Below are 15,444 nucleotides of genomic sequence, written 5' to 3'. Positions count from 1 at the left end.
TGAACAGTCGGTCCTGTATCCTGCTTTGCCCTTATTCACATTGAGGTTGGCTGAGCCTAGGTAAGGTTTTAATGCAGCGCCCCAGAGTCCTGGTCGTTGCAGTACTGTAGCTCCGCCACTAAGGGGGGCTATAGTATGTCTGATGGCACTGAAGGAGTTCATCTGACCAGGTATCACAGACACCAATACATTTCACAGTCTGGCCTCCAGGGGGAGCTAAGGGCACTATGCATTAGGCCACTCCTCACAATCTGGTAAAACTGGGGGTTAGATAGGAAGTTAGATCAGAAAGCTGACTGGGTTGGAACCAGGCAACACCTTGTGGCAGAGGGTGTTGTAGGGGAAGATTCAGAGGGGTCCCTGTCAGGGGTGGGATCCTGACAGAGGCCTAGCAACCAGAGAGAACGTTACGGGACCGCGCCTGCACGATATAGCGGCGGTACCCCAAGAAAGGACAAGAAGCGAGGTTTATTGTGCTGAGTGAGAAACGAGATCAACGCAACAAGGAGAATACCAGTAGGAGTCGTGCTGTAAGACGAGGCAACATCCTACTGAGGCGCACAACCGGCGGCCGGAACGCCGAGGAAGTATAGAGCTCTAGGCCAAACTTCAAACCTACGGCAGGACAGTCAGTTATAGGCGGGCTGTCTCACCCAATTGACCTAGGAAGACACAGGGGGGTAACAACAGGAGTGGGGCGACGCTAGAGTCCCGGAAGAGCTCCGAGCCTCCCTGTCATATGGGTGCGTCCTAACCATTACATCTGGGGGACGTGGAAGAACATCAGAATCGAGTTGTGAGGGAACACGAGAAACAGACACAACAGTTGTGGGGACTATCCCGTAAGCACAGCAGGGGAGGACCACAACACACAAGCGCTAGAAGGTAGGCACAGATTTTCACCTGCAAAGGGGAGCTCTGGATGTGCCATCGGACCGGCCAGGCTTGCGCGGCCCGGTTAACCGTATTCCGGATTGAGGATCCTGAAGCCTTCAGTAAAGAGGTAAAGAGACTGCAACCTGGTGTCCTCGTTATTTACCGCGACCGGCACTTCACCGCACCATACATCATCACCAAACCACCACCTTCATTGCACGCCCCTCAGCAGAGCCACGGACCGGGTATAGCCACCGTGACAATCCCAGAACAGAGACTCAGAGGCCCGGTATCGGGTACCCCTCGGCCCTGCGGCAGTGGGGGCGCTGCATTAACACTAGAGACAGGATGAGTACACCTTGTGACGGTGGGATGGATTTGACACTTTTTTGATCAAACTAGTGTTTACTAAGTACCCTATATTAGTTACACGTTCTATTATTATTTTCTTACTATTGGGTATATGCTCATTTTTTTTCTTGGGCTTTGTCTAGACAATGTCGTTGTATTCGGTACAGGGGTGTTCACGTCATCAGAGTCAGTTTTGCCTCTTTTATTAGTGATGGGCTCAGTGGGCAGCGATTTTTGACCTGTACGTTAGATTTTGGATGTGATCCCTGCTGTTGTATCAGCGACAAACACATTGAAAAGCAGAATAAAGCAGAGCTCATTTGTCTTGTGCATAGACTTGCAATACTAATATGCCTGCAGGGGTTTTTCTTTCATACTTAAATGCATTTACCTGCACTCAATATGAAAGGACTTGTCTCCGCGCTTTGTGTTTTTGACATCAGCTGGAAAACTCAATTTTTGTGAAGGATCAAAGTGCACTTCTCACCTATACACAGCGGAGTCTGCTACGCCACGATCCGCACAAATATTTATGAACATGGTGCTAATGTTATGGCTTCGAAATCTCCTGTGTAAACAGGGACGAATGGCAAAAATAGCCGCACGATATGGGGTTTTACATTAAATCAGAATATTACCATTTTGTGACTTTGATTTCTGATATGAATACATTTCATCCACCTTTACAAAAGTGAACTAAAAGCCCCCATACACATTAGATAAACAAAGGTGCCAATAAATGTTAATCCGAAAAAAAATCAAACATGTCCAACTGGTGTTTTGACCGATATTGAACATTCATCGTTTGGTCAACAGTCGAAATGAATAGTAGTTATTTTCCTCTCTCGTTATGGTTGAAGTCTGCCAATTTGGACGATTTTTGAGTGTACTTTTGTATGTGTTGTTAGACCAATACCCCTATAAATAAAAATAAAGTAAGAAAGACTTACGAAATTGTTCTATCATGACCTTTGGGAATGTAAAATAGATCCATATAATGTTTTTCTGTTTACTGTCGATGTGTGTCCCTGCCAGGCGACAACCTCTGTGTTAGCGGTAATGATTCTCACGCACCTTTTCAGTAGCAGATCTAAAGGACCCAATACACATTAGTGTAGCGTTGGCCAAACCTGTTGATTTCAGTGAGACCAGCTGGCCATCTAATCAGTGGAGTAGCTTGAAGCTCTTGGGACCCGATGTAAAATGTCCAATGAGGCCCTCAACTATCACATTTCTTTAATAGTATTGGTCTTGTAGGGGCGAAAAGGACCATTTGGAAAACACTGTCGATAAATCGGAAACACTGTGGCGCTCCCCGAGGTAATACTGGTCAGGATGTGGAGGTTAGTTAAATGAATAAAAGCTGCTTACCTTGTGAGTAGTGATGAGCGAGTATGCTCGTTACTCGAGATTTCCAAGCATGCTCAGGTGATTGCCGAGTATTTGGATGTGCTTGGAGATTTCATTTGTGTTGCTGCAGCTTCATGATTTGCGGCTGCTAGACAGCCTGAATACATGTGAGGATTCCCTAACTAAAAGACAATCCCCCCATGTATTCGGGCTGTCTAGCAGCCGCAAATCATGCAGCTACGGCGACAGAAACAAAATCTCCGAGCACGCCCAAGATACTCGAGAACACACGAGCATGCTTGGAAAACCTGACTAACGCGCACACTTGTGAGCTATGAAAACAATCATGGCGTTGTAGGATTATTGCCGCTCCTTGAAGAACATCAATTGGCTCAAAGGTGAACGGAAAAACGGGCTATCCATGGAGAACAGAATAAAATTCACTACAATTCTTCAAAATGGCCCCTTCTTCCCTGTATCGAAATCTAGGGTTTTATCCATCTGGGTGTGGTCATTAAGAAGACTCCCATGGAGAAGAGTTGAGGACTATGTCCACTCGGCTAAAAATACAATATTTACATACAGAGGAAAGGAGGCCATATCTCAGGAATGGAGAGACTCAGGAACAAGAGAAAAACAACGCCGGGTTCAGGAGACCAGCCATTGGTTTGGGCTTGCTTCTCCCATCTTTCCCGTGATGCGATCATATGCTGCCGATGGGTTACCGTGGCATCTGGTTAAAAAATATATTTTTTGAAAAACAACAGTATAGATCATCTTTCTTTTTTCAATAAAAAAAATAAAGAAATAAAAAAAGCCCGATATGTAAAAACATAAACCCATACCATAAAAATCCCAAAGAGAAAAAAAATCAATACAACAAAATAGGCATGTTTGGTTCGGCGCCATTCCTCCTTGAAAATGCAATAAAAAGCAATCAAAAAGTCACAAAATACTATAAACAGATATAAAATAGGTATTTATTAATGGAAAAATAAAACGTTACGGGTCTCAGAAAAAGGCAACACACTCCAATATATATATTTTTTTAAGTTCTGAAATTTTAAAAGCAGTCAAATAATAAAAATATAAATTTTATATCACCGTAATGATACTGATCTGCCTGTTTGTTAGACAATCCCAGCATGTGTTCTGGCTGTCGAACAGCCAGGAGACATGCGGGAGTTGGGACTCGAACATATTATTCGAGCACGCCGAAGACGCTCCGCACCCCAGCATGCTCAGATAACACCTTATCCAAGCACGTTCGCTAATCACTAGTAGTTTCCTCTGACCACAGTGGGACTTGTGGTTACATGTACGGACGCCGTGGTCACACAGACAGGAAGTCACTTGGTTATTCAGTAAAGTGAAGCACTATTGTCTTAGAAAATTATTAGTGAGTGTACAATTGTAGATTTTTTAAGAAAATAATGCACATTTCATTCTATTAATAAAGGTTTGACCAATAGAGTGCCTGTCTTTTTAGTCTACTCACCGGAGAACAGGCTTCACTGACTAAAGTTATCAAAGTTTTCTTGGACTATAAAGTTCATTGCTAATCATTAAGTTGGTTAGAGAGGTGTTTAATTTTCAGGATAGGAGTTTGGTTTCAAAGAGGTCATCTGGGATTACAGAAAATCCAAAATAGCACCAAGCCTGTCCAACAAATATGTGTGATGTTCTAGCGTGGTACCAGTCACAACCCAAGGACAGATGCTAGCAAGTTTTCTCAATCCTAAACTACCTTGAAACTTTAAAGGGAACCTGTCAGCAGGATCATGCCCAGTAAACTACAGTGTCAGGTCGGCGCCATTATGCTGATTAAAATGATACCTTGGTTGATGAAATCCGTCTTGTGGTTGTTGTTTAATCTTTATTTTCAGTTAATAAGATTCTCGTGCTCCGGGGCGGGCTGTGGGCGGGGCCGTGGGTGTGGCTGTGGGCCGGGCTTTATGTGGTACTCTGCTTACATATCCATCTGTATGGCTTATGACAGGTCATCGATCCCTCACAGACCCGCCTCCTATTTTACATACTGCATAGAATATTGTGTGAAAAAAAATGTATGTAAAATAGGTGGCAGGTCAGCGAGGGATCAGTGACCTGTCATAAGCCATAAGGATGAATAGCTAAGCAGGGCACAACATAAAGGGCCGCCCACAGGCCCCACCCACAGGCCCCGCCCACAGGCCCCACCCACAGGCCGCCCCGGAGCGCGAGAATCTCATTAACTGAAAATAGAGATTAAACAACCACAAGACGGATTTCATCAACCAAGGTATCATTTTAATCAGTATACCGCCCCGACCTGACACTGTGTGTAGGTTACTGTCCACAATCCTGCTGACAGGATCTCTTTAATAAAGTCCCAAGAAACCCCTTTAATAGCAATGTGTGTGAAATTTTGATAACAAAATCCCACGGCCCTGTCTGTGGCCACATTACTGTGTAAAGGAATCAAACAGTAATGGCTTACACTAAGGGCTCGTGTAAGCGGCCATATTTCATATTGGCCACATAGCATATTTGCCCACCTGTACATTAATTTAATACTGAAGGTGTGTATTTTTTATTTTTGTGTAGACCATATTTCCATTCTTAGTATGATACGGCAAAACATCGGATCACCCTCGGACCAATGTTATTCTATGAGGCTGTGCACATGACACATTTTTTCTTCGGACTGAGTCTGCCCCAGGATAAAATCGCAGCACCTCCGAATTTGATCTGATCTGCAAGTCAATGAGTGAGTGGGAAACATCGTACCGCACTCGGATGTCATCTTCTGACTTTCAATTGGTCAAAAATATTAGATTTTTACACAAAGAATACGGAATGGAGAGGAGCAGGAACATAAAAAAATAACGTCAGATTCAGGAAAAAAAAAAACAGTATTCAGACCAGGTGAACAAAAATACGTATTTATGGCAAGTGCCGGGTCATCTTTAAAGTGGGTGTTATTTTCAACTGGTAGAAACCCTTGGTTGTCCAAGCCCTACAACAAGCTGCTCTCATTGGAAGAACCCGGCTTCATTTCATTACTTGCTGGTAGTGAAATCAATGAGCATAAAATAATTTCCATGGATGATCGGAACGTATGTGATCCCCCATAGATTTTATAGGGCGTCTCTCCCAGCTGTACACATGGCCGCTCACTCCGAGCACATAGTATAACTCCCGTGCACACAGAAGAATGCGGACAGATCCTGAAAACTCAGATCATATCTTTGTGTTTGTTCCAAATCCAGATTGATGATATCTTGTGGTTGTACCAAGTTTCAGCAGATCTGGAAGTTTCCACAATAAACTCATTCGCTCTGCAGAGCATTACAGCTCGAGCTCAATAACATCTAGCACAAGCCAAAAATATTAAAGGGGTCAAAAAATATTAGAACGTTATATCGGTGGAGATTCTGGAGAAGCGACTGCAAAATGAGGAATCCGAACTCAATACCAGCCATACAAGGGAGACCTTACATAAAACCGACACCATAGGAAACAAGGAGCCTAGCAAAAAATACCGCCATATATTACTCGCCTTGTACAACCCACCATAATGAAATAAATCCGTACTCCCTTGTAGAGCATATACTGGAATGATTTCACAATGCAACCTGCATACATTATCAAACAGATCTCTTAGACCTGATAGGGCCGGTGTGGTACTGTGAAATTCCAGGTTAGAAAAGCTGTATAGTCCTTTTCTGAAAGTTTTACTCTGTTTCCGCTCACCTAGCCTCATTGACAGCTCCTCAGTGCCCCTCCTCCCTGCTGCTGCTGAGATCTCACACTGCTCAGTACAAGCTGCAGATGTCAGTCAGGCTGGGAGGGTGTAAACTGGATATATTTGGACTCATTGTTAGGCTCACCAGGTGAGGTCGATCCTTTCAGCCTTACGTCCAGGTGATCGCACAAACCATAGGCATTGATGCAGTAAGCAGGAAGGTACGTGGGCAGCAAGGGCTTGACAAACACAGGAATCTCTGGAGTAGCAGGACAGATGAAGGGGATCCAGCAGGTATAAATGTAAGCACAAGCACCGATGTGGAGCACACCAAACATAGGACTAGAGTCTCAATCCCAAGACACAGATGTCTGTCTAAATAGGCCTTAATTAGGTCTAAGGAGATGATGTCAATACCCGACGTGGAGCACAGCAGAGGGCAGCGGACCCAGGAGAAGGAAGCGGAGCTCTGTATACCTGGGACAGGTGTGTAACACTCATAAGATCTCATTAGCTGGACTCATACATCACTCATATTAATGTCATTAATTTTCAAGGTAAGTACACCAGCTCCGTCAGGACTTTGAGATATACTGTATATAATAATGCATTCAGTTTGTATTCCACTTTAAGAGAATAATGTGAACCCCTACTGGATATGGAATCCTATTAGCCTTTGATAATGGACCACTTACCTCTATGCAGACCCCCGTTTGGAATTGCCATAAAAATCCTGCTAGCTACAATGTGTGATCTCTGCCGATAGCACTATATATATATATATATACAGTATGTACTAACCGCATCATTGTTCAGGAGACAAGTGTTATGTCACTGTGAAGAATCCGATGGCTGTTTTCCCTACAATCAGTCTGGCAACGCTCCAAGGATAACAAACATTCACGCTACAATGTCTCTGTATAGCAAACGTAACGGAGAGAAGTGTGGACATAACATAAGCCACGAGCATACATTTACATGTGGTGTGTAGGGTTATGTATATTGTGTGCCCCGCTGCAGTGGAGACTAAATATTATACTGTAAAACAACAGGTCGTTATATATAATGTCTTCTATAAAGGTGTGATTAGCGTCACAAAAAGTTATTGTTTTCTTTTACCATACGTCTACCATTAAATGACTAAAACACCGCTAACCTACTGATTATTAATCTTAAGTCATCCATACATCCTTCATTACTTCCTAAAATTATGCTAATTGTCTCTTCAGAGAGGAAGAGTTCTAGAACTCTAGTGCCACCTATTGGAAGTAGCAATCCTAATAGTCAATGTCGACCCTTTAACGAGCCTTGTCACATGACACATGTGACAAGGCTCGACATTGACTGTTAGGATTGCTACTTCCAATAGGTGGCACTAGAGTTCTAGAACTCTTCCTCTCTGAAGAGACAATTTGCATATTTCCCAGAGGAGCATTGCTGCTTTAAGTCTCCTCATCTTGGCATGCTTAGCATGTCAATCTCCGCAAGGAGAAACGATGCTTCCTAAAATTAGAAACACCCCAGATCAAACTTGATAATAATTAACACAAGTCTACAGTCGTGTACCCAAGGCCAGACAGTCCCTTTAATCTGTAATTATAATTAGACCCTAAAATAATACAGATTAAAGGGGTTGTCTGGCCTTGGGGTACATGACTGCACATACAGTGGGCGCGCTATCAAGATTCACGTGTCAGCACAGCATCCTAGGTAATATACAATTTGTGTGGTGGTATTACCACCTTGCTGGCACATCGATATGGGGTTTGTCCTATTATCAGGCAAGTTTTTTTTGTCTATATGCGCTGCAGTTGCACCTTTAGTACACAGTATGCAGGCCATCCATATTAGTGGTTGAGTTAGGTTTCTTTATTGGCTATTGCCATAGGTCATGTGATCATTTGTTAATGCGGTGCTTAAGTGGATATGATTCCCATGCACACATATAGCGGCATCTTTGGTGGGTGCACTTGTTATGCGCATATATATATATATTTTTTGCCTGTTACATTACTACCCCCAGAGAGATATATATACACTCACCGGCCACTTTATTAGGTACACCATGCTAGTAACGGGTTGGACCCCCTTTTGCCTTCAGAACTGCCTCAATTCTTCGTGGCATAGATTCAACAAGGTGCTGGAAGCATTCCTCAGAGATTTTGGTCCATATTGACATGATGGCATCACACAGTTGCCGCAGATTTGTCGGCTGCACATCCCAAAGATGCTCCATACAAGGCAGGATGGATCCATGCTTTCATGTTGTTTACGCCAAATTCTGACCCTACCATCCGAATGTCGCAGCAGAAATCGAGACTCATCAGACCAAGCAACGTTTTTCCAATCTTCTACTGTCCAATTTCGATGAGCTTGTACAAATTGTAGCCTCAGTTTCCTGTTCTTAGCTGAAAGGAGTGGTACCCGGTGTGGTCTTCTGCTGCTGTAGCCCATCTGCCTCAAAGTTCGACGCACTGTGCGGTCAGAGATGCTCTTAGGCCTACCTTGGTTGTAACGGGTGGCGATTTGAGTCACTGTTGCCTTTCTATCAGCTCGAACCAGTCTGCCCATTCTCCTCTGACCTCTGGCATCAACAAGGCATTTCCGCCCACAGAACTGCCGCTCACTGGATTTTTTTTCTTTTTCGGACCATTCTCTGTAAACCCTAGAGATGGTTGTGCGTGAAAATCCCAGTAGATCAGCAGTTTCTGAAATACTCAGACCAGCCCTTCTGGCACCAACAACCATGCCACGTTCAAAGGCACTCAAATCACCTTTCTTCCCCATACTGATGCTCGGTTTGAACTGCAGGAGATTGTCTTGACCATGTCTACATGCCTAAATGCACTGAGTTGCTGCCATGTGATTGGCTGATTAGAAATTAAGTGTTAACAAGAAGTTGGACATGTGTACCTAATAAAGTGGCCAGTGAGTGTACATATATACATATAGATTGTAGTTCCATTGGTTTCCTTACCTGCTCATCTTTGTTTGCACGGTTGCACTTTTACTTGTGGCATTTACATGCCCTGCATCTTGTCCTATTATGTCCTGAAGCAGTATTTTTATTGTATACCCCTCGTTTTTTGGTATTAATAATAAATAATTTTCATATGTTTATATATATTGACTCTGTCGTTTTTTCTGTGGTTTCCACACCCCTGTTGTTGATCTAACAAACGATTTGTCATGAATTAGTCCCATGGTAAATGATTACTAAGTCAATCATGATTTAATTGTGATAAATATGTCACTATATACTATCTTTTTATTTCTATGCGCTGTCAAGATTGTGCGGCGCTGGGACCTGGCGGGTGCGACACCATAAGTATGCAGTTTGCGTGCTTGCTGTCACATGCTGACTAGACGTGCCCGGCCTTTCTCAATAGAGCTGAATTGAGGGAGGCCGGATACTTCTAGTTGGAATGTGGCCGGGAGTATGCATGACCACTCGCTCCCGGCGCCGGTGAATCCTGACAGCGCGCGCTGTGAGAATTCACAAGACTGCAGTCACATTGAGGGACTACAGATTTGTACCTCAAGGTCGGACAACCCCTTTAACCTCAGATTGCACCCAAAGCACAGACCCAGACAAGACCTTGAGTAGTGTAAATGCAGACCCCAGCGCTCTTCAATACATCCAAACTCACCGCAGACCCCCCAATAAATAGATGTAAGACATGATAAATACAAATCTAGACAGGACCCCTGAATAAATACAGATTTCAGAATAAATAAACCCAAATTAGACACCACACCAAAACTCTACTGCTGTAGAGGCTCCATGTGTGTGGTTCTGTGCTGTGCAGGAGCCCTTATTATTAAAGGGGTTGTCCAAGACTGAACATTGGATAGGTCATCAATTTGAGGCCGGTGGGGGTCAAACACCTGGTATCCACACCGATCAGACGAAATCTGTGTTGGCAGCCGGTGTAAAAGGTGCAATGGGAGGTCAGCTGTAGTACGTGGCACCAGCCTGTAGGCAATGTATGGGCTGTCGTATTCCGACCCGTACACTATATCCAGGTGCTACCAGCGGAGATGGGAAAATCAGGTATCGGATCTACACCGATCTCATATTGATGACCTATCCCATGAATAGGTCACCAATTGTTCAGACCTGAACAACCCCTTTAAGACTGGGTGTCCTGGGTTCAAATCTGACAAAGGGCAACATCTACGTAAATTCTGTATGTCTGCCTTTTTCGAGAACGCTGAAGGAGACTCTGTTAGCACCCGAGCATGCTCAGGTAACACCTTATCCGAGCACGTTCACTCATCGCTAATAAGCAAAAATATATAATTTCAAGAAATGAAATGTCTTGACATTTTATTCAATTGAAAGATTAAATAACTTCTTCAATATGATTTCCATCCTTTGTGATGCAAAAGTTGATACACTTTGCAAAATTCTAGTATAGTTAATTAGATTATTTAAATTAATTAAAATGATAGCTAATAATAATTCCTATATGTCCAGACTTTCAGGGCACCCTGTACACGGCCAGAAAAAAAAGACTGTAAAAAATAAAAGCACAGCAAAATCTAAACTCTGCAATAATATAAATATTAATGTAGTTTATATCATTGCTAGTAAATAGTAATAAATAAACAATGTAATTCAATTATTAATATATGCTGTTACTTAAATATTACAAACTGTATAATTAACGACAATGCGATACTATAATAGCAACGCAACGTTAAAAATAATTTTCACTGTAATAATACTATTCCTAGTAATAAATTAATATGGATTCAGTTATTACCATCATTGTTATTTACATCCCATTATTCATCTTATTTTCTATTATTTAAATATTCGATATAATAAACAATAATGAAATACTGTAAGGCTTCATTCAGACGTCCATTTTTCTCACATACGAGAAAAACGGACTAATTATTTTGATCAGAGTGGGGTCCGAGTGTCATCAGTTTTTCTCGTACATGGAGACAAAAAAGAGTTTCTCCACCTTCTTCAATGTGGCGGTCTGTGAAAATGGGACTGCACTCGGATGGCATCCGAGTGCTATCCGACAGACCCATAGACTTGCATTGCTGATTCTGATCCTACACTCAGATCAAAGTCGAACATCTCTCCGCAGATGATTTTTCATGCGTTCGCCTGCAGATGCTCTTAAAATAATACAGCACATGTCCGATTTATATGTTGTGAACGAGCCCTGATAATAATGCAACACTAAGGCCGGGTTCACACCAGAGTGTAAAAAAAATAGTCCAGAAAACTCTGCATTTTTTTTTCTCATTTGTCATCCGTTTTATACATCAGCAGTTATTAAACATTTACAAGACCAAATACATTTTCCTTTGTTAAAGAATTACATAGAAATCAGATGTTATACGGGGGCTCCACTTTTTTTTGCGCGCCCATAAACATGAATGGGTGAGTCTCATCCGACACATGGAAGAAACTGGTGAACGCTGTGATTTTTTTTTTCATTTTATATAATCGCTCATCTGCACCGCCCCATCGAATAACATCTATCTGAGTCCTGTCCGAAAATATGCTAATTGTGAACCTACCCTATTAATCATTTTATTATCTCCAGTAATATTACATGTAAAGTGCTGCGGAATATGCTGGTGCTACAGAATTAAAAACTATTACTGTCATTAGTAAATAAGTGACGGCTGTTATTATTTACATCGGGGAATAAATATTCCATGCTATATATAATAAACACTGTGATCCCATAATAATACTGGATGCTCTGTAGTAACAGAAAATAATCATTTTATTATCTCCAGTAATATTACATGTAAAGTGCTGGTGCTACAGAAATAAAAACTATTATTATTATTAGTAAATAAGTGACGGCTGTTATTATTTACACCGGGGAATAAATATTACATGCTATATATAATTAACAATGTGATCCCATAATACCAGATGCTCTGTAGCATCAGAAAATAATAATTTTATTATCTCTAGTAATATTACATGTAAAGTGCTGGTGCTATAGAAATAAAAACTATTATTATTATTAGCAAATAAGTGATGGCTGTTATTATTTCCACCGGGGAATAAATATTACATGCTATATATAATAAACACTGTGATCCCATAATAATACCAGATGCTCTGCAGTATCAGAAAATATTTATTTTATTATCTCCAGTAATATTACATGTAAAGTGCTGGTGCTATAGAAATAATAACTATTATTGTTATTAGTAAATAAGTGATGGCTGCTATTATTTACACCAGGGAATAAATATTCCATGCTATATATAAAAAACACTGTCATCCCATAATAATACCGGATGCTCTGTAGTATCAGAAAATAATCATTTTATTATCTCCAGTAATATTACATGTAAAGTGCTGGTGCTACAGAAATAAAAACTATTATTATTATTAGTAAATAAGTGACCGCTGTTATTATTTACACCAGGGAATAAATATTCCATGCTATATATAATAAACACTGTGATCCCATAATAATACCAGATGCTCTGTAGTATCAGAAAATAATCATTTTATTATCTCCAGCAATATTACATGTAAAGTGCTGGTGCTACAGAAACAATAACTATTATTGTTATTAGTAAATAAGTGATGGCTGTTATTATTTACACCGGGGAATAAATATTACATGCTATAAATAATAAACAATGTGATCCCATAATACCAGATGCTCTGTAGCATCAGAAAATAATCATTTTATTATCTCTAGTAATATTACATGTAAAGTGCTGGTGCTATAGAAATAAAAACTATTATTATTATTAGCAAATAAGTTATGGCTGTTATTTCCACAGGGGAATAAATATTACATGCTATATATAATAAACACTGTGATCCCATAATAATACCAGATGCTCTGCAGTATCAGAAAATATTTATTTTATTATCTCCAGTAATATTACATGTAAAGTGCTGGTGCTACAGAAATAAAAACTATTATTGTTATTAGTAAATAAGTGATGGCTGTTATTATTTACACCGGGGAATAAATATTACATGCTATATATAATAAACACTGTCATCCCATAATAATACCGGATGCTCTGTAGTATCAGAAAATAATCATTTTATTATCTCCAGTAATATTACATGTAAAGTGCTGCGGAATATGTTGGTGCTAAAGAAAGAAAAACTATTATTGTTATTAGTAAATAAGTGATGGCTGTTATTATTTACACCGGGGAATAAATATTCCATGCTATATATAATAAACACTGTGATACCATAATAATACCGGGTGCTCTGTAGTATCAGAAAATAATCATTTTATTATCTCCAGTAATATTACATGTAAAGTGCTGGTGCTATAGAAAGAAAAACTATTATTGTTATTAGTAAATAAGTGATGGCTGTTATTATTTACATGGGGAATAAATATTCCATGCTACTGTATATATAATAAACACTGTGATCCCATAATAATACCAGATGCTCTGTAGTATCAGTATGGGCTCTGGGGTTACTATGTTTCTTCTTCTCTGCATTCTGTCAGTCCTCATGATACCTGTGGAGCAACAATGTCTCCTTGCAAGCAGTGAGAGTGACCTGGGGTCCTGGCTGGAGAGCATTATTAGGATCTGCAGAGGAGCCTCCATTGCCTGGATGTGTCACACACACACTCACACACTTCCAGGCACACACACTGTGACGTCTTTTGTGCATTTCCTGCATTACAAGGAGAGGGGAGGAGAAGGGGGGGTGTTACTAATCATCAGCAGCACCAGCAGCTCCAGCAGCAGCAGCCTTCACCGGGGAGTCTGCCCACAGGTCCTGCCAGCCCAGCCCCGGCTCATGTCTAGTCCATGGGAGCAGCTGGAGCCGTCCCCGGGGATGTGAGCGCGACCCCCGTCCTGGTGCGGATGTGAGCGCTCCTTGGCCGCGCTGTGTTGTGCGCGGACTCAGTGGAGGACTGCGGCGGCTCCATTCGCTCTGCGGGAAGCTCCAGGAGGCTTCTGGCTGCAGCCACACATCTGCATGGATGATCCCAGACGGTAGGTAGAGGACAGCACAGCAGCACCCTTCACCAGGCCGGAGCAGGGATTACATGAGGATCTCCAGAGCCTCAGCCTGCAAGAAGAGGACGCCTTTCCCCCCCTCCTTCCTTGTTTTCCGTTAGAAATCCCTGGATTGAGTGGGAGTGAGCAACAGATCACATTGGATCTCCATTGATTTACACTCGAGAGGTGGATCGGCTCTGATTAACCCCTCTCTAAGCCATGGTGGTCTTCAATGGCTTGCTGAAGATCAGGATCTGCGAGGCTGTGAACCTGAAGCCCACAGCTTGGTCCCTGAGACATGCGGTGGGACCCAGACCTCAGACCTTCCTGCTGGACCCTTACATTGCAGTCAATGTGGATGACTCCAGGATAGGGCAGACCTCCACCAAGGCAAAAACCAACAGTCCAGCTTGGCATGATGACTTCTCCACGGATGTCTGCAATGGTAGGAAGATCGAGCTGGCAGTTTTTCATGATGCCCCCATTGGGTACGATGATTTTGTGGCTAATTGCACCATCCAGTTCGAGGATCTGCTGCAGAATGGGAGCCGGCACTTTGAGGATTGGGTAAGAGATGATGCCTGATGCTGGAGTAGGAGGCTTTATTTTCACACACATGTCCAGAAAGCTATTGTTTTACTGCTGGAGTGTGGAGGAAATCCTCTAGTGTGGAATGACACGGCCACACATCCCTACTCTTCCTTCTGCACACTCCACATCTCCCACAGATCAGATACATGGGGGAGGGAAATCTCAGATCAACAGGGGTTACTGGGGACCTTCTGCGCCCCACACTCACCCTACTATGGTCATTACATTTATATAGGGCCAACATAGTCCTGATCAAGTCTTATTTCGAACCATACGTGTACCCCGTTACCTAAACATGGTATACAATGGGTTCTCATGTAGATGTTCTAAGGTAGACGTTCTCATTACGGGAAAAATGGAGCCACAATATTGACTTAAAAATCCACCAGCGCCATCCAAAAGCCCATAATCCCCTTTCTGTCCATAATAATAGCATTTGTCGGTGATGGACAATAATGGAGCACCATTATAGGTTGGGTTGGAGTAAAGGAGCAAATGGATCATTAGGAATTATTTTTCAATATTTTGTCATTTTTCCTCCGTATGCCATACTATTGATG

The 15,444-nt window shown here is 41.9% G+C and overlaps 1 protein-coding gene across 2 annotated transcripts in view; it reads left to right on the top strand.

Moving 5' to 3' along the window:
- Positions 1–13,645: 13,645 nt before the first annotated feature.
- The window catches only part of PRKCE (protein kinase C epsilon), a 442,590-nt gene continuing 440,791 nt past the window's right edge, over positions 13,646–15,444 (top strand). Inside the window, exon 1 of one of the 2 annotated variants that reach the window (XM_077282410.1) lies at positions 13,646–14,860. In XM_077282410.1, the coding sequence (XP_077138525.1) occupies positions 14,513–14,860 (348 nt within the window). In that variant the 5' untranslated portion in view covers positions 13,646–14,512. The remainder of the gene's footprint in view (positions 14,861–15,444) is intronic. The other variant, XM_077282411.1, reaches the window with a different exon arrangement.

Source organism: Ranitomeya variabilis, chromosome 2 (assembly GCF_051348905.1).
Source record: "Ranitomeya variabilis isolate aRanVar5 chromosome 2, aRanVar5.hap1, whole genome shotgun sequence".
NCBI classification, from domain to species: Eukaryota; Metazoa; Chordata; class Amphibia; order Anura; family Dendrobatidae; genus Ranitomeya; species Ranitomeya variabilis.
Note: the sequence above shows the minus strand (reverse complement) of the source record. Positions and strands in the feature narration are given on the sequence as shown.